Genomic DNA, 19,460 nt, shown 5'->3' on the forward strand with positions numbered 1-19,460 from the left:
AAAAAGAGAATGAACTTTGAGATAGTTTCATTATCTCTAAGAATGGAGATAATAAGATGTACATTATAGGGGATTAAATGAGGTAGCATAGCAGAAAGCACCTGGCATGTGGTAATTTTTCAATGTTAGCTTTTTTCCCTGGTTATTTAAAGATACATAAAATCTAAACCTAAAAACTCAATAAGGTCTATTTACTCAAGAATTTTAGATTATATAAAACACAAAAAATAGTCTACAGAGGATATGTATCCTTGCATGAGTAATTTATGTCATTCACAGAGTGCTGAAATAAAATAGCCTCAATCCCTCCAGCCATAGAACCCCAATCTTTTATTTGCTGTAGTAAGGAACATTTGCTACTCATACAACTTACTGCATGTTTATCTTTCTAGAAAACCACACATTTTCTGAAGTGATTGTATTAGAAACTGAACTTTGTATCATGTTCTCCATAGCACACTTAGAAAATATTCTAATACACACACACACACACACACACACACACACAAGTATATTTATTTTTAAAAAATATATTTTTATTGATTTCAGAGAGGAAGGGAGAAGGAGAGAGAAACATTAATGATGAGAATCATTAATTGGCTACCTCTTGCACACCCCACAGTGGGGATTGAGCCCACAACCCGGTTATATGCCTTGACTGGAAACTGAACCTGACCTCATGGTTCATAGGTAGACACTTAACTACTGAGGCACGCCGGCCAGGTTAGTATATATTTTTTAAATGGCAAAATGAAAATACCATTATCATCATGGTTTCTTTGTGATACTTAACATCAACCAAAAACAAAACAAAACAAAAAAAACATTATGGGGGGAGGGGAGGTATGGAATGAACAGCAGAAAACTTAACACTGCCAACTGAATACAAAGAACTCAACCTAACCCAAGAATTATTGGCAATTAAGAAAGTAGGTTTCAGTTATGTATTGCCATACTGTGTTTAGTAGGGGATTAAGTAACTGAAAATTATGCCTGTAACATATATCTTATATATGCTACGAATGTGTTTAAAACTTGATAAAGACAGAGACACCCACACAGGAGCAGGGGCAGTGACTTGGTGATCCTATTTGGAGACATGTTTGTTGCAGGGGTAGTGAACCAACCACAAGGAAAGACAAGCTAGATTGGCATCCAAAAGCAAGGCTCCTGGCTTCAAATTCAAAATGGAAAAGTAGGAAGATACTGAGCTCACCTCCTCTCATTGATACCAAAACTACAACTACATATAGAAAAGCTATGCCTGAAAATGACCTGAAACTAGCAGAACAAATTTTCTACCAGTACAGATAAAAAGGAAAAGTCACACTGAAATGGGTAGGAGAGGTAGAGACTAAGTTTAGTCAGGACCTACCATACCCCCACACCCCATGTGGTGATTCACAAGTGGGAGGCATATTACAACCGTGGAAGTCTTCACTGAAGAGAGGGGTGTCCAAGCCTAGCAAAAATAACTAAATGAAACTGAGGTGAACTGTTTAACTAGACAAGGAGTTCAAAGTAATAGTCATAAAGATGCTCTTCAAACTCTGTAGACAAGTGGGTAAACTCAGTGAAAACTTCCAAAAAGAGATAAAAATTATAAAAAAGGACCTATCAGAACTGAAGAATTTAACACACATACACAGTAAAAGGATAGAAAAGATATTTCATGAAAATGATAACGAACAAAAAACCCCTGAGATCAGTAATGCTTATATCAGACAAAACAGACTTTAAAACAAAGGCTATAACAAGTGAAAAATACAATAGAAGGAATCAACAGCAGATCAGATAACATGGATAAAAAAATCTGGGAGACAGCATAGCAGAACTCACCAACTGGAAGATCAAAAAGAAAAAGAATTAAAAAGAATGAGGATAGCATAAGGAAACTTTGGGTCAAAATCAAGTGCACTAATATTCAAATCACAGGTGTCCCAGAAGTTGAGAGAGAGAGAGAGAGAGAGAGAGAGAGAGAGAGAGAGAGAGAGAGAAAGAGAGAGAGAGAGAGAGAGAGAGAGAGAGAGAGAGAGAGAGAGAAAGAGAACCTTTGAAGAAATAATTCCTATGAAGGAAGTATATAGTGTTATAGCCATACCTCAAAAAACAAGAAAAATCAGCAATAAACTATTTAACCCCACAACTTAAACAACTAGAAAAGCCCAGAGTAAGTAGAAGGAAGGAAATAATGATTAGAGCAGAAATAAATAACATAGAGACTAAAAAAAAATACAAAAAAAAAATCAATGAGCTGGTTCTTTAAAAGGATAAACAAAATCGATAAACTATTAGCCGGACTCATCAAGAAACAAAGAGAGAGAACCTAAAAAATAAAATCAGAAATGAAAGTGGAGGAGTAACCACTGACACTATAGAAATACAAAAGATTGTAAGAAAATACTATGAACAACTATATGCCAACAAGCTGGACAATATGAATGAAATAAACAAATTACGAGAAAAATACAAACTCCCAAAACTGAATCAGGAAAAATAAAAAAACCTGAATAGGCTAATAACAAATGCTAAAAGTGAAACAGTAATAAAAAAAACTTCCACCAAACAAAAGCCCAGGTCCGGATGGTTTCACAGGGCAGTTTTAGCAAACATTCAAAGAAGAACTAGCACCTATACTCCTCAAACTATTTCAGAAAATCCAAGAGGAAGGAACACTTCCAAACACTTTTTAATGAAGCCAGAATTATCCTAATCCCAAAACTAGATAAAGACACTATACAGAAAGAGAATTACAGGCCAATATCCCTGATGAACATAGATGCTAAAATCCTCAACAAAATATTAGCAAATCACATCCAGCAATATATTAAAAATATCATTCACCATGATCAAGTAGGATTTATTCCAGGAATGCAAGGTTGGTACAATATTCACAAATCAATAAATGTGATACATCACATAAACAAATTGAAAGACAAAACTCACATGACCATATTGATGAATGCAGAAAAAGCATTAGACAAAATCCAACACTCATTTTTGATAAAAACTCTCAGCAAAGTGGGAATAGAGCAAGCATATCTCAACATGATAAAAGCCATATATGACAAACCTACAGCCAACATCATACTCAATGGGCAAAAACTGAAACCATTTCCCCTAAGAACAGGAACAAGAGAGGGATGCCCACTTTCACCACTCCTGGTTGACAGTACTAAAAGTGCTAGTGATAGCAATCAGACAAGAAGAAGAAATAAAAGGCATCCAAATTGTAAAAGAAGAAGTAAAACTGTCCTTATTTGCAGATGACATGATATTGTATATAGAAAACAACAAAGACTCCATCAAAAAACTACTAGACTTAATAATTGAATTTAGCAATGTAGCAGGATATAAATTAACACCCAGAAATCTATGGCTTTTTTGCAGACCAATAAAGAACTCACAGAACTTTACAGGTCAGAAGGCAGTGGTATAATACATTCAACATGATGAATACCAAGAATACTCTATCCAGCAAGATTTATCATTCATAACTGAAGGAGATCCAAGATTTTCCCAGACAAGCAAAAACTAAAGGAGTTCATCACTACTAAAGTGGCATTACCATAAATGTTAAAGAGAATTATTTAAGTGGAAAAGAAAAGGGCAAAAGTAGAAACAAGAAAATAAATGCAAGAGAAAAAAAAGTCTCATTAGCAAAGGCAAATATATAGTAAAGACAGATTTATAACCACTTATAAATCTAGTATGAAAACAAAATGACAATAAATACATATTTATCAATAATTACTTTAAGTGTAAATTGACTAAGTGCTCCATTAAAAAAGCACAGGGTGAATGAATGAATAAGAAAACAAGACCCTTATATATGCTGCCAACAGGAGACTCTAGACACACACAGACTAAAAGTAAAAGGATAGAAAAGGTATTTCATGAAAATGGTAACAAACAAAAAAACCTGAGATTAGTCATGCTTATATCAGACAAAATAGGCTTTAAAACAAAGGCTATAACAAGAGACAAAGAAAGACCCAGCAATTCCACTTCTGAGCGCTCAAAACACTAATTCGAAAGCTATAATGCACCCCTATGTTCACTGAAGCATTATTTACAACTAGAGGCCTGATGCACGAAATTCATGCAAGAGTAGACCTTCCTTCCCCTGGCTGCCAGTACAGGCTTCCCTCTGGCCGCCGGCAGACACCCGGGACCCAGGCTTCCCTTGCAGTCCCAGCTTCGTCTAGAAGGTCATCCGGAATTAGAATATTACGCTTTTATTATTATAGATAGCCAAGCTCAGGAAGCAATCCAGGTATTCATCAACAGATGAATGGATAAAGAAGTAGACACACACACACCACACACACACACACACACACACACACACACACACACACATCCTGTCAGAGATGGACTGAAAAAGAAGCTATGGAGAAGCAGATAATAAATATTTTGAAGTCAAATCATATTTTATTTCCCATATGGAGATTAAGATTAAGTGACTTTCCCAAGCAACTTGTAATTAGTAAATGGCAGAGTTAGTAACTATAAATCCAATACAGTTGCACCACATGGCTGCTTTCCTTGTCTAAGGAAGGAAATGCTATTTTAACCACTATTTTGTTGTTTTTCAAATGGTGTTTAGGATGTTGAGAGAAAACAAATATAGGCTCTTTAAGAAAAGCTTCTGTTGCTGCAACTGTCTCATGGAGGCCTTTAACTGTGAATGTGGACAAACAACAGGGAGAAAAGAAGTAGAGGGATGCTGTGTTTTATGGGACTTTATTGGGTTCTGGACACAAAGCAGACTCAACTGTCTGTGGGCATTAGGAAAGACCAAGGGACTTGGAACTAGTGATGACTCATTCTAAAAAATCAAGTAACCAAAAAGTTCACCTGTATGGTGATGAAAGGTATTATGTATTTGATTTTGTTGAATATGTATCATTCAAAGAGCGTAAGTTCAATGCATAAGTATTCTGACTCTAAGAAATAGGTTGGAGTTAATTTGAAACCTAAGTCTTAAGTAAGGAGATTAATACATTTGTCATTTGGTCAGGGAGATATAATATTTGAAGGTAGGTACAGTCATCCATTGGTATCCACAGGAGATTAGTTCCAGGAACCTCCACAGATATAAAATGAGGATGCTCAAGTGCTTTAGTCAGCTCTCCGTACCCGTGGAAGTGAAACCTGCAAATGCAGAGGGCCGACTGGATTCTATTTCTTTACCTTTTTGTACTTAATATAATTCTTTACATTTACCTCATAAGTAGTTAAATGAAATATATACAGCACCTATAAAATAAAAAATAATACTAACTCCATGGTTTATGCTTTTATATCACAACTCTCAGTAATTTCACTAATCAATCCTAGGGATACTCTGGTGTTAAGTCTATGAGCCATCATCTATGACATTCCTGTTTGGGGGACAGACTGGATGCATACAAGAAAATGAGAAGCAATGGCTCATCTTGTTTTACAAATCCAACCCCATAAAGTGACACCAGGCATAATCTCTTTGCACGCTTCTCCATTCATCTTTGACATGCAACAAATCATGTGAATTAATGAGATGTGACAGAATAATATTAAGAAAAATATTAAGGTTTAAAAGCAGAACCACTCTATTGTTGGTGCTAACTGGAATCTGAATGCTTTATCATCTCTGGTTTGAATCATGGGTCTTATTTTTCTCTTGAGTGTATGAATTTTAGTTCTGAAAATATTTTTTAAAAAGTGCCCTGGCCGGTTTTCTCAGTGGTTAGAGCATCGGCTTGCAGACAGAAGGGTGATGGGTTCGATTCCCAGTCAAGGGCATGTACCTTGGTTGCAGGTTCCCCAGCCCTGTTGAGGTGCTTGTGGAAGGCAACCAATCAATGTGTCTTCTTTCACATTAATGTTTCTCCCTCTCTCTCTTTCTTCCCCTCCTCCCTCCCTCCACTCTTTCTAGAAATCAATGGAGGAAATATCCTTGGGTGAGGATTAAAAAAATATTAAATTTCTTAACACAATCATGTTTCATATAAAGAACAAAATTTTTAGAGACTTTTTTTACAACATTCTTAGAAGAAGAGTAGAAAAATACACCACCCAAAAGATAAACACTGAAAAAAATATTCCATTTTTTTCTTTTGATGGAACCACATGTAAGCTAATACTTATGTGCAGAGAGCATTTAGATCCTGGTCTCAAAAAGCAGAAACTAAGCACTGCTATTGAGAGAATATAACTAACAAAAAATCTATATGAGAAAGCAATCCTGAAGCAACTCATCTGATCACGAATCTCAGTGGGATGTCTACATAGCACCAAAACTACCAGCTAAAAAGTATACAATTTAAACTACTTGTTGTTTACAATTATGAGTCAACTATGAGGCCCGGTGCATGAAAATTCGTGCACTGGAGGGCGGGGGTCCCTAAGCCCGGCTAGTCCCCTCTCATAGTCCAGGAGTCCTCAGGGGATGTCCTACTGACGGCTTAGGCCCGCTCTCTGGCCTCCCTCTGTAGGACGCAATTGGGCTGATCAGGGGAAGGCGCTGCCCCATCACCCCGCTGCTGCTGCCACTGCTGGCCCTCGCAGCTGCTTCGGCTTTGTCCGGAAGACATCCAGTCTATCTAGTCTAATTAGTATATTACCCTTTTATTAGTATAGCTTAATTTCACTTTCACACCAGTCCATAACAGACCCATAACTACGTGTTCTGTTCCACAAACATGTGAAGTAGCACAGACTGATAAAGAGCCTGGTCTCTACTGCCAGAAGTCACAGGTTCAAATCCTGGGGCTTCTACCCACTGCCTCATCATTGAGACTGGGAGCAGGCCTGTTTCATCAGCTGTAAAATGGGGATAATGATAATTCCTACCTCACAGAATCGCTGGGAGATTAATCAGTACATGGAAAACATTGAAAAGAGCTACTGGATATAGCAGAGTTCAATTAGGGTCAACTGGAAAACTGAGATGGCATCAGAATGCCTTCATTATCTTGAGAGGTCAACTCCCAGGCACTGGTGGAAAATCAAAGTGTTCCTGGCAAAGGACAGCTGTGCTGTGCTACCTAAAACTGTAGGATCTCTGTTTTATACATTTGCTGTGGCGTTGGGCAGATCAAGCCTGTGCGAACACACTTTCCTGGGTAAACAGAATTCGTAAGAGTTCCATTAAGAGCTGGGTTATTTCTCTAGGTTGTCTCACTACTTCATCTTCAGTACTTATCTAGCACCTGGCACATAATCAGCTCTCAACAAATACCTGCTTTTCTAAATGAATAGCTGAAGGAAAGGATCTGGAGCTCTGCAAAAGCAACAGGAATTTGACTAAACAGATCTAGGCAAGAAAACATTTATGTCAGACCCATTAATATTACTACCCACTCAATTATTACAATGAAAACAATATTTCCCTAATACTAGAAGTTATTTCTTAACTGCCATTTTTATCAGATAGTCAGAGGGATCAGCTGCAAATATAAAGGTCAATATATTGAAAGTATCCAATAATATTCATATCTTCCTTGAAATATTTGTGAGAACATTATATAAAAATCATGATGGTTACTTCCATTTACAGTAATTTTCAGTGAAAATACTGAAATTTAAAAATTACCAGAAAAATTAAATAGGAAAACAAACATGGTGATGCCTTAGAGAATGGTTAAGTTCTAATTTTTCAATCTGAAAAAGTCCAACCTGATGCCTTGCATTTCTAGCTTACAGAGAAAGAAATTAAAAATATGAAATAAATGAGTTCTGTTGGCTAAAGAAGTACTTTGTGATCTATTAAAATGTAAAAGTAAATTTTCTGAGAACTGATGGCAAATTTATAACTTTATGACAAATTTAACAATTTCCTATTAGAGTGTTAGTAACATTTTGAAAACTAAAGCCTGAAATTTTATCCTCACCTAAATAAAACACAGTAACTAAAAAGTAATTTGTTATTTGGGATACAATGAAATAGAAATAAACATTAGAACAGAAGTACAATGAAACTAATTTATTCTTTGGGATACAATGAAATAGATTCTTAGAAAAAGTAGATAGCTGGAGCATCATCTTTTAAAAAAATACACAGAAAATATGAAACAGCTCTTATTATAGACTAGAGGCCTGGAGCACGAATTCATGCACGGGTGGGGTCCAGCCGGCCCGCCCCAATTGGGTCCGATGGGGGTGGGCCGGCTGGAGGGAGGGGCCGCGGGTGGTTGGCCGACTGGCCCTGTCCCCTGGTCGAACTCCCGGTTGTGGAGACAATTTGCATATTAGCCTTTTATATATAGGACTAGTGGCCTGGTGCACAGACTCATGCACACTGAAAGGAAATTAGAAAAAATATTTTAATATCACTATTCGCCCTTTCTCTATAATAGAAGTGTCAACCAAATTCACAACTGACAATGACAGATTGAAACACACGTGTGCAATTGGCACCAGTGAGAGCTTTATATGTATCACACATGCGCAAGTCAACTTAGTCTTTTATATATATAGAATAAACTTGCTTAATTAGACCTGCTTTCTGATTTAGCTAAACTTTTTCTAGCCCAGTGAAGCACCCCAACTTCTCTTTCAGGTGATTGTCAACAACACAGCAGTAAATATGGACACAAAGCAGATTACTATTGTAGATCATGCAGGGAGAACAAAAGGTAAAATATTTAACTGCAGCAGTGTTTGACTATATTCTGCGCAGTGAGAAAACCTGAAGTCATTTTCAAGGTCCACCATTTCTTACTTCTTTTCAGTCGGTCAAGTTTTTAAACTTTCTAAATCTCCGTTTTCCGGCTAATGAAAAGAAAATAGGATTCCACCGAGTCTCCTATCTACCTACTCCAGGACTTCTGTGAGGATCAAATAAGATAAGGCATGGGAAAACGCTTCATAGACATGTGGTTAAAGTGTAACATGTTTCCACCTGGCTATAAAGCAAGTTGTGTTCCTGGGCTGAAGAAATTGCAAGGAGGGTAGTCGCTAGGGAGAGGAAGCTGGGCTCGGCTGTGGGCCGCATTTTGCGCCATGGGGTCTTGGCAGCATTAGCTGCGATTTGGTGGGCTGTTGCTCCAGGGTGGTGGCGGGGCCTGTCCCACTTAGGGGAAGCAGAGTGTTGCTTTGTGGGCACCAGGTCTGTGGTGTCGTTTCTTTGTAAATAGCCAGTGCACATCATGGCAGCTCCTGCGCTGAGCGACTGTTCCCTGGTGGTCAGTGCACGTCATAGCAACCGGTCGGACAGTTGGACACTTAGCATATTAGCCTTTTATATATATAGATGGTCAAAAATATAACTAAATGTGCTAATACCAAAACATATAACCCCCCCAAGAAAAAGGTTCTAATCCTCATTTTGGTTTACCTTGCACCATGAGCATGGGCTCCCTGCCCCCACCGTGAGCCAGCATCTCCCTTCGGTACCGCTCCCCCGTTGACCTGGGGAGATAAGAGACTGTTACCCTCACCTCACGCACAGCCTACTCCTTCCCATTCACAGGTGTCTTGAGTTTCTCAAAAGAAGCCACATTGATATCAAATTCAGAAAACCTGTCACCATGAGATAATTCAACTCTTAATTTTCTTGCTTCTAAAAATTTAATTCTAATTTTTAAATTATTCTAATGAGTAAAGCCATATATTTATTGTAAAAGGCTAACTATATTTTTAGCTGCTTTGTAGCAAGCAATCTCTTCATAGAAAAGATTATTTCATTTACATATTACAGAATAAGTAAGATTATATCCTCTTCATCATCTTTAGGGTTAGTTTACAGTGAGATTTGCAATTAGTTATGCCATTTTTCACTTTCATTAAAGAACTTGAGATGGCACATAACAAAGAGATAAATAGCATCCTATGTAATAAAAGGGTAATATGCAAATTGACCGTCACTCCAACACACAAGATGGCTGCCCCCATGTGGACACAAGATGGCTGCCACAAGATGGCAGGCAGGGGAGGGCAGTTGGGGGTGATCAGGCCTTCAGGGGAGGGCAGTTGGGGGCAATCGGGCCTGCAGGGGAGGGCAGTTGGGGGCGACCAGGCCAGTAGAGGAGAGCAGTTAGGGGTGACCAGGCTGGCAGGGGAGGGCAGTTAGGGGTTATCGGGTTGGCAGGGGAGCAGTTAGGTGTTGATCAGGCTGGCAGGGGAGTGGTTAGGGGGTGATCAGGCTGGCAGGCAGAAGCGGTTAGGGGCAATCAGGCAGGCAGGCAAGTGGTTGGGAGCCAGCAGTCCTGGATTGTGAGGGGGCAGTCAGACATCCCTCAAGGGCTCCCAGATTGGAGAGGGTGTAGACTGGCCTGAGGGACACCATGCCCTCCCACCCCCCCTGCACAAATTTCATGCACCGGGCCTCTAGTTCTGAAATAAAAGTGAAGAAGAAAAAAGCTGGCAGGAGAGAATTAATTACCCTGGGAGACCTTGGTTGAGGATAATAGCTAAGGGAACAGAAAACTGGCTCAGCAGTGTGTGGGTGGCAAAGGCAAAGGCAGGAACAGCTCGTTTTCATCTGCAGATACTCTTGGTCAGCTGGATTCTATAAGGAATACTGTCTGTAACACTGGAAGATCAGGAAGAATTTTTATAGACAGAAATTCTCTGAATTAATGGCACCTGGAGACAAGCTATTTAGTGCTATTTGTGTATTTTATGGAAGATGCAATTCTTTTAATGGAAATGACCACACACTATGATAACATAAAATAAATAAATTTTGATGGTTTCATTCCATTCTTTCTGTAGAATCTTTATGTATGGGCAATTTTGTGAACATGAGTTCTAATCAGAATTTTTGATTACCATATCAAAAATATGTTCATATCACTAATTTGGGTTACATCCTGCAGTGAGAGCTAAGGCAAAGTGTGGCCCAAAGCAGGAAATGTGGACAGAAGGCTGGGCCTTCTCAGGGGACAGGGACAGGTGAGAGGGCCTGATTCTAGCCTCGGGGGCTTGGTATTCCCTCCCAACCACTGTACTCCGCTCCCCCGGCCTGAGTCAAACTCCTCCACAGGCCTCCAGTTCTCCGCCGGCCTCAGCTCTGTCCTGCCTGGCTTCTTGATGTCAGCTTCCAGCTTGGTAATTTTTCAAAAGTGGGATCAGAAAAGATCTTTGGACAGAGGTTAGAAATTTTCTAGTCCAATGAGTATTTTTACTAGCTTACTTTTACATGTCTATAAAACCATGGCAACTACATGTCCAGGCAAGAATGCATATATAAACAAGATATAAATACTTGAAAATATATGTATTTAATAGTATGTGGTTTTCTAGTAAAGTGTAGTTCCTTTAAAGAAGATAATATTTTGTCTATTTTATAGAAATCTCCAGTAAAGAAATGTAATCCCCCAAAATGATTTATTGTGGTTAATTTTGGCTTTAGATCCTTTGAAAATAATAAACTCTGAAAAGCAGACCAAATGTCTGCAAGTGCAAAGGACTGAACACAAAATAACATGTGGGTACCATGCTGTAAAACATTTAAAAATTCTATTACATCAGATTCAAAAGATTTGAAACGGGCTGTGATTAACTGCTGAGAAAAGCTAAACCTATGTCAAATTGTATGAAAAGTTGATGGGGTGTGCAGGAAGCGGGGAAAGAGAAGGAACTAGGAATTAGCAGACCTAGATTATAATCTCAATCCACCCTGTTAACTATGAAGCCTTGAACAAACAAATCTGTTCTCTCTGAACCTCAGTTTCCTCTTATAAAACCCACTGGCTGAGCCAAAGCTGCTGAGTATAAAATAACATGCCACATGAAAACTCTAGGGCCTCTAGAAAGCTGTCATCCGTCTTAAGCTGTGTGAGAACAGTCAAGAGAACAGTCATCCACAATGGCTGCCTGACATTTGGAGATGTATTTATTTGTGTGGTGAGGAGATAAAATGCTTTCAACGACTATCAGACCTGATCATAATTAGTGGTTTGCTTTCAAAGGCAGCTCCTTCTAAGGACTCATGGAACCGGAACTTGACTTCCTGCTGTCAGAAGGAGGCCCAATTAGGGAGCGATGGGAGCTCTCCCGTGCTTCTCCAACCAATAGGAGCCTTGTGATGACCCTCTCAGGCCCCGCTCTCCCTCCGCTCCAGCCCCCATGTCCTTCCTCTGTTGTGGGGAAAGGGGTGGCATCCTTGTCCCTAGATGAAATTTCCTGTGGGCTCATTAAAATTTACCACATCCACTGGCTAATCTGATGAACTATGATCTGGAAGAGGCCAGGAGTCTCCATACAGATGTTCCTGTAGCCTTCTAGACAGAGAGCTGCAGGCTGTGTTGTCGAAACCACTGACTATCCCATGAGGACAATGACGAGGCAGGGCAGTGGAAAGCCATGCTGGGCAGGTACCCACACTGTCTGAGTGGCAGCAGGTGGAGCAGTCCTCCCCCCACCCCCCCTTTTTTTTTTTACTGTCACTGCCTTTCAAGGTGAAGGAAAAGTGCTCCAAAGTCAGGGAGAGTGTGAAGTTTCTAGAATAAACTGTATGCTAAGATCAATAACCAAAGTTTCCAGTGGTGCTTCTCCCAGAAGAAGAAAATAGTAAGTCCTTTGTTAGGCAATAAAGAAATGAGGTGTTCCTCATTAGGGAAACTTCAGATGCTTGTGCTGAAAATAAGGACACTTGTCAAACAGGAAGTACTGGGTGCAAAGGGGACTGAAAACAGGCGAGGCTGGAAAACTAAGAAAACCTACAGGAAAGGATGAAGACAAAGCGATCTGGGCCCATTCTGTGCAGAAGCACAGAGCCCTCACACAAAGGGTCCCCGCCCCTGGGCATGAGGGCAGAGTGCCAGGCTATCAGCAGCGGATAAGATAAGAAAGTTCGGGACCAGGCTCTGTATCTGAAAGGGCCTGGGAGAGGTTTGGACTGAGTGATGACACTGCCTCAGAAAGCTTCAGGCTGTGTCCTTGGTGGCCGAGGTTCTCAGAGCCCAATTTTGGATGTAGTGAGGTGGGGAGATTACAGAAGTTGAGGGGAACATTTTATGCGCTACTCCCCTTATTACCTGTTAAAAGGATCCTGTAGGAAACATTCCTTCCAAACCATGGAAGCTACTGCCCTGGACATCAGGTAAGAGTAATACTTGGCACCATAGCCCACGAGGTGACTGAATCGCAGCTGCCAAGCCTGCCAAAACAGAAACAGAGCACCAGGAACAATGAAGTCTCTCCAATTGCAAATGCTATGTATGAGAACACAATGAGAGCACATATGAGAATCTGCAAATGCTTTCATTTAAATTTCACCCTAGAGGGCCATGTCACTCACAATATTTTTTTTTTTTTTTTTACATTTTATACAGTTTTGAGTTGGATTGTGTCTCCTCAAAATTCTTATGTTGAAACCCTTACCCCAGAACCTAACAATGTGACTATATTTGGGGAAGGGGCCTTTAAAATGCTGACTAAATTAAAAGGAAACTGTTAGGGTGGGCCCTAATCCAATAGGACTGTTGTTTGAAGGGGAAAGATACCAGGGAAGGGTGCACACAGAGGAAAGACCATATGAGGACGTAGCAAGGCGGAGGTGGTCTGCAAGCCAAGGAGAGAGGCCTTGAGGAAACCAAACCTGACATCTAATTGTTTTGGATATTTGTCACTGCTGGGATTCATCTCAGTGACAGAAATGTAGAGAGGACAGCCCCGATGCAGTGGCAGAAGTGGTGATAACAGAGCAGGGCTGGACTTTGACACCGACTCCAGTCTGTCTGGAATGTCTTGTCGTCAGCAGCAGAAGAGGAAACGTCAGGTCTGGCACTGAGTGCATTCATTCTTTTGAGGACAATGATGTAGTTATTAAAGAAAGGCCATGTGAGTTTTCATGTAAGGATACTCTTCTCTGGAAAATTCTTTTCCTATGAATACTGCTCTTTCTCTGTACCTAAAAGCTGAAAATACCTACATTCTGATTGGTTAGTAGGAGAAGGGCTATCCAAGTGCAAATGCATAAGCTATAATAGCATATGCATTCATGGTAACACTATTAAGACAAAAGCTAGAGTTACAAACACTATCCTTAAAATACACGTTTATGACTTTAAAATTTTTACTTTTCTGAAACAAATCTGACATGCAATAATCCACTTGTATTCCAATGTATGCTTTATATGACATTCAAACTTTTCAAAAAATAAATTGAAGCCTAAGGTTTTTTTTAAGCTCAGATAATCATTACATAATAAATCTTTTAACTCCCTAGAAAAATAAAGTATAATTCTCATCACAAATCTATAAACTAGACAAGCAACTGCTACCTAAATTATTAAGGAACAAATATTAACCAAACATAGATGGTTCCTTGATCACAGTGGTGTGGCAAATTTTAGAACATACTCTGAGTCTTACACCCATTTTAATGATGAAGTCATAGTGCTGATTTTCTCTAAGTGTGTCCCATACTTTTAGACAAGTGTTTTCCTGGACTGGGCAAAGGGGCTGTTATAAAGGAAGGCATGCCGGAATAGTCAGACTAATGTAGAACATGAGGGTACCAGGGAAGAGATAAACAATATCCTCATATCCACTACCCCTTTTTTACAAAAGAATATGATTAGAAGTAAGGTGAGCACCTTGCCAGCTATGCCCTTGAAGGAAAGAGATGTGCCTCCTCCTCCTTGTCCTGCATCACATGGGGCCATCTGTGGAGGTGAGACCCTATCAGTGGGGGAGCTGTAAGTAGGAGTGTGGCCTCTGACTAACTGTGGCCACAGTGCTGGGAGGTGTGCTCACATGGAAGCTATTCTGGGTCTGTTACGGTAACCAGACCAGGATCCTTTCTAATTCACCTCAGGCACAGGTGCCACCACCATGCAGCACCATGAAAATATGAAGACTGGTGGGGCTGAAGCCCTTGAGGCTCAACAGTGGCATTGTCCGGGGCTCAGAGAATGTGACTGCATACTCTCTTGCCAACAAGTACCCTCAGGGGGCAGTGGAGAGCATGGGAAGATAGAAACAGGCTTTATACCCTGTTTGTATGCAAGTGGAAATTAAATTGAAGGCAAATAGCCAACGACCATCTATGGATCAGATTCAGTTATAACAAACTTTGAATGACTAAAGTTTTAGTCCAAGGGTGGGATCTCATGGAATTCATTTATAATCTACACACAGTTCTGCGTACTCTGTATTATTTAAAAAAGGGATCTATGTCAGTTTTTGTGTTATGCTGGAATCTTAATGTACCACTGATGATCTTTTCCATATAAAGCCACAGGCGTGTGATTGTATCTTCTGTAATGGAATACAACTGGCTGCTTTAACATGGTACTCCAATACTGGGTCTCATGCTCTTAATGATATGAGTCTCTCTCAGGGTGCAAGCCCCAAGGCTGGTGGTAGCACATAGTTAAGGAGCTCTGTCTTTGAAACTTTTTCTTCTTGGTGATCTGCCAGAACAAGTTTGGCAGCCTTTGCTATAGTGAGCTGAGTTTAATTTTGTTTAGATTTGAGCTGAGTACAGTTTGTTTTCTCTTGAAAGCAGGCCTACTTTAATAATGGTATTTAATTTGAACTAAGAAATTTCTAAGTTCCTTAGTTTCATCAACTTGTAACTGAGCTCCCACATAAACAGAGCAATAAAAATAAGACCTTTCAGAAGTGCAGAAAGAGACATCAAGATTTGTGCAATGCATAGTGTCCTGAACTGCCACAGCGTCTGCCTTACACTAATGTCCCCACCTGGATACAGATATTCTAGCAAAGTGCACACCTCGCTGTATCTTGTTCTTTAATTATAGGTTTGATTCCCATACTACTTCAAGACATGCTGAATAAATTATACCTTTCATCAGTGGTTTGTAAGTTTATGACAGACTACGACCTACAATTTCACTGCCGTTTGACCACAAATGGCTAAATTCCTGCTAATTCAACCTAATATTAAGTTCTTGTTGCCATTTCACTCATTCATCAGGAAAAATTAAAGACAGAATTTCATTTTAAGCTCTGAAATTATATAATATAATTTCATCTTATATCCTCTTCCTTTTAAATTGAAGTTTTCTTCTTCTTAAAGGGCATTTATCAGGTGGACAAAAGGTTTCACTCCTCCTTCAATGTGTAATGTGCGGATGTGATCTCAAAAACAAAGGATTCAAGCACTTTTGCAGTTTCTCTTATTCTGTCTAGAGATGTAGATTTCCCAATCCTAAAACTATTCCAAGACACAGCTATTAAAAATTTCCCTTGAGTTAGATAATCTCCGTGACTCCATATAAAAGACAAAAACACAGAGCAGGAGAAGCAACACGGTAGGAACTCCAAGGATACGGTAGCTCGTTTTAGAACTCAGACAGGTGAGGCCCTTGGACGATTCATATTTGCTATAGCCCTTTTCCATTCACATAATTTTCCTCCAGCCAAATCACAGACAGAGCCAGGAATGGAAAGGTAGCAAAGTGGATGGTTACTTGCCCCAGTTGTCTCCCTGTACCTGAGGGTGATAGGTTTCCATACTCCCAGTGGGTTCCTAAAACTGGGAATAGTACCAAACCCTATATCTACTAGGTTTCTTTCCTATATAAACATACCTATGATAAAGTTTAATTTATAAATTAGGCACAGGAAGAGATTCACAACAAAAACTAATAATAAAATAGAACAATTACAATAATATAATCAAAGTTATGTGAAAGGTGAATTATTAAATAAGATAGGGTTACTTGAACACAAGCATAGTAATATCTCGACAGTCGATCTGATAAGCAAGATGGCTACTAAGTGATTAACGGGCTGGTAGTGTATACAAGAGTGGACACTTTGTTTTGTTTTGTTTTGTTTTGTTTTTACAGAGAGGAAGGGAGAGGGATAGAGAGTTAGAAACATCGATGAGAGAGAAACATCAATCAGCTGCCTCCTGCACAGCCCCCACTGGGGATGTGCCCGCAACCAAGGTACATGCCCTTGACCGGAATCGAACCTGGGATCCTTCAGTCCGCAGGCCGATGCTCTATCCACTGAGCCAAACTGGTCAGGGCAAGAGTGGACACTTTGGATGAAGGGATGATTCATGTCCTGGGCAGGACAGAGTAGAATGGAAAGAGATTTCATCACGCTACTCAGAACAGCGCACAATTTAAAAATTATAAATTGCTAACAAACTAACAAATCTTTCTAGGCAATTTAAATAGGAACATCAGACACACCGTTAATGATGTGCAAAGTACTAAGCAGGAGTATGTCTCCTTAGTATGCCAACCTCAATTGTCAATTTTATTTTATATACTAGGGGCCCGGTGCATGAAATTCGTGCACTGGGGGTGGGGGGGTCCCTCAGTCCAACCTGCCCCCTCTCTCATACTGGGAGCCCCCAGGGGATGTCCTACTGACGGCTTAGGCCTGCTCCCCTTTGTGGGAGGCAACCGGGCTGATCAGGGGAAGGCACCAGCCCCATCACCCCGCTGCTGCAGCCACTGCCAGTCACCATAGCCACCAAGGTGTTTTCATCAACACGGACTCCAGTCCCTTCACCAAGAAAAAATGACAACTTTCTTTAGGCATTTTCAAGATGTGTCTTTCATAGGATATGAATTTCTTTATTTATTTTTTATCCTCACCTGAGGATATGTTTCTGTTGACTTTTAGAGAATGTGGAAGAGAAAGGGAAAGACAGAGAGAAACATCAAAGTGAGAGGGACACTTTGATTGGTTGCCTCCTGCATGAGCCCTGACCTGGGCCCCAGCCAGGGAGGAGCCTGCAACCTAGGTACATGCCCTTGATCAGAATCGAACCCAGACCCTGCTGTCGGCAGGCCGAGGCTCTATCCACTGAATCAAACCGGCTAGGGCAGGATATGATATTTCTTAGCCCTCCAGCAGCTGACCTTCATTTTTTTCTCCAGAAGTGTGGTGGAAAAACCCTAGATCACCTTTTTGGATTCTTATTACCCAAGTTACTAATAATATTACCAGTGGCATACAGGAAGCTTAGCCAATGTGCAGTCAGAAAAGGTGTTTCCTCTATAGTTCACACCAATCGTGGGCTGGGCCCTGTCCAGGCCTAAAGCCTCTAGCTGAAGCTTTAGGCCTGGGCAAGGGCCCTCCAGCTCCCTCTGATCACTGGCTCATAGCCCAGGCCGCATAGTCCCCCAGGTCCCTGCGATCGATCGCAGGCTCCACACCTACCCCCTCGTTCTGATTGCAGGCTTGGCCCTGCTCAGGAGCCCCCTGGCTCAGGCCCTTCCCAGGCTGCTCTGGGCCCACGCGGCCTTACCTCACAGTGACCTGGGTGCCAGAATGTTCCTGGGACACAGGCACTCAGTGCCTATGTATGCAAATTAACTGCCATCTTTTTTGGGTTAATTTTCATACTCACTCTGATTGGCTATGGGCGTAGCGAAGGTACGGTCAATTTACATGTTTGTCTATTATTAGGTAAGAAGATAGTTATTGGGGGAAAAAAAGCTTTACAAAACAAAAATAAATACCCTGGAAATATCAGATTGTGTCTATCAAAGCTAACCTTTTAGCACAGTAAAGTTGTAAATGATTCAGTAAGAAAAAAAAGAGATGTAAATGAATCAAGTGGAAATGCATTTATTAGATGAAACATGAATAGGCAATATTAAACTAATTAATTGAGGTAATAAACAAAAAGCAATAAGCAGGGAGCTGGAACTAAGACATGCTGGCTTTTATCATCCTAATCAAAGTTCCTTAATACTGCCTTTCCCCTTGCCTGTAACATCTCAAAAGGCATATTCCTCTTCATTCAAAAGCAGGGGCTGGAACCTTTTTTCTGCTAAGAGCCATTTGGATATTTATAATATAATTTGAGGGCCATGCAAAATAATCAACTTAAATATCAAATTTTTAATTAGCCTGCTATATTTGGTCAAACATTTAATTTACTCACCTCTAATGCCTTGGTAGGGACTGACTAAATGATTTCATGGACCTTATGTGGCCGAGAGCCAGACGTTCCCAACCCCTGCTATAGAGGAACTAAGTAATGAGGACTTTCACAAGCAGTTATCTAGACTTAACAAGAAAAACAGTGGGAGGACTCAAATAAAATTACAAATGAAAGAAGAGTTACAACAGATACCACAGAAATACAAAAGGTCATAAGAGACTATGAAAAATTATATACCAACAAATTGGATAACCCAGAAGAAATGAATACATTTTTTTGTTTTGCTTTTTTAAAAAATTTATTTATTTTTTAAAATTTCTTTATTAAGGTATTACATATGTGTCCTTATTCCCCTATTACACCCCACCTCCCATTCATGTCCCCACCCCCCTGTTGTCTGTGTACATTGATTAGGCTTATATGCATGCATATAAGTCCTGTGGTTGATCTCTCCCTCTTACCCCCACCCTCCCCTACCTTCACTGAGGTTTGATGTTCTGATTGATGTTTCTCTGTCTCTGGATCTATTTTTGTTCATCAGTTTATGTTGTTCATTATAGTCTACAAATGAGTGAGATCATGTGATATTTATCTTTCTCTGACTGGCTTATTTCACTTAGCATAATGCTCTCCATCTCCATCC

The 19,460-nt window shown here is 40.1% G+C and overlaps 1 protein-coding gene across 3 annotated transcripts in view; it reads right to left on the bottom strand.

Moving 5' to 3' along the window:
- Positions 1-19,460, bottom strand: part of MIPEP (mitochondrial intermediate peptidase) — a 226,584-nt gene that overhangs the window by 15,893 nt on the left and 191,231 nt on the right. The window contains exons 17-18 of one of the 3 annotated variants that reach the window (XM_008159476.3): positions 12,969-13,090; positions 9,323-9,396 (exon numbers count right to left, since the gene is read on the bottom strand). The exons of 1 other annotated variant lie outside the window; for it this stretch is intronic. In XM_008159476.3, the coding sequence (XP_008157698.2) occupies positions 9,323-9,396; positions 12,969-13,090 (196 nt within the window). The remainder of the gene's footprint in view (positions 1-9,322; positions 9,397-12,968; positions 13,091-19,460) is intronic. One more of the 3 variants, XM_054719749.1, reaches the window with a different exon arrangement.

The sequence above is a fragment of the Eptesicus fuscus genome, chromosome 8, assembly GCF_027574615.1.
Source record: "Eptesicus fuscus isolate TK198812 chromosome 8, DD_ASM_mEF_20220401, whole genome shotgun sequence".
NCBI lineage: Eukaryota > Metazoa > Chordata > Mammalia > Chiroptera > Vespertilionidae > Eptesicus > Eptesicus fuscus.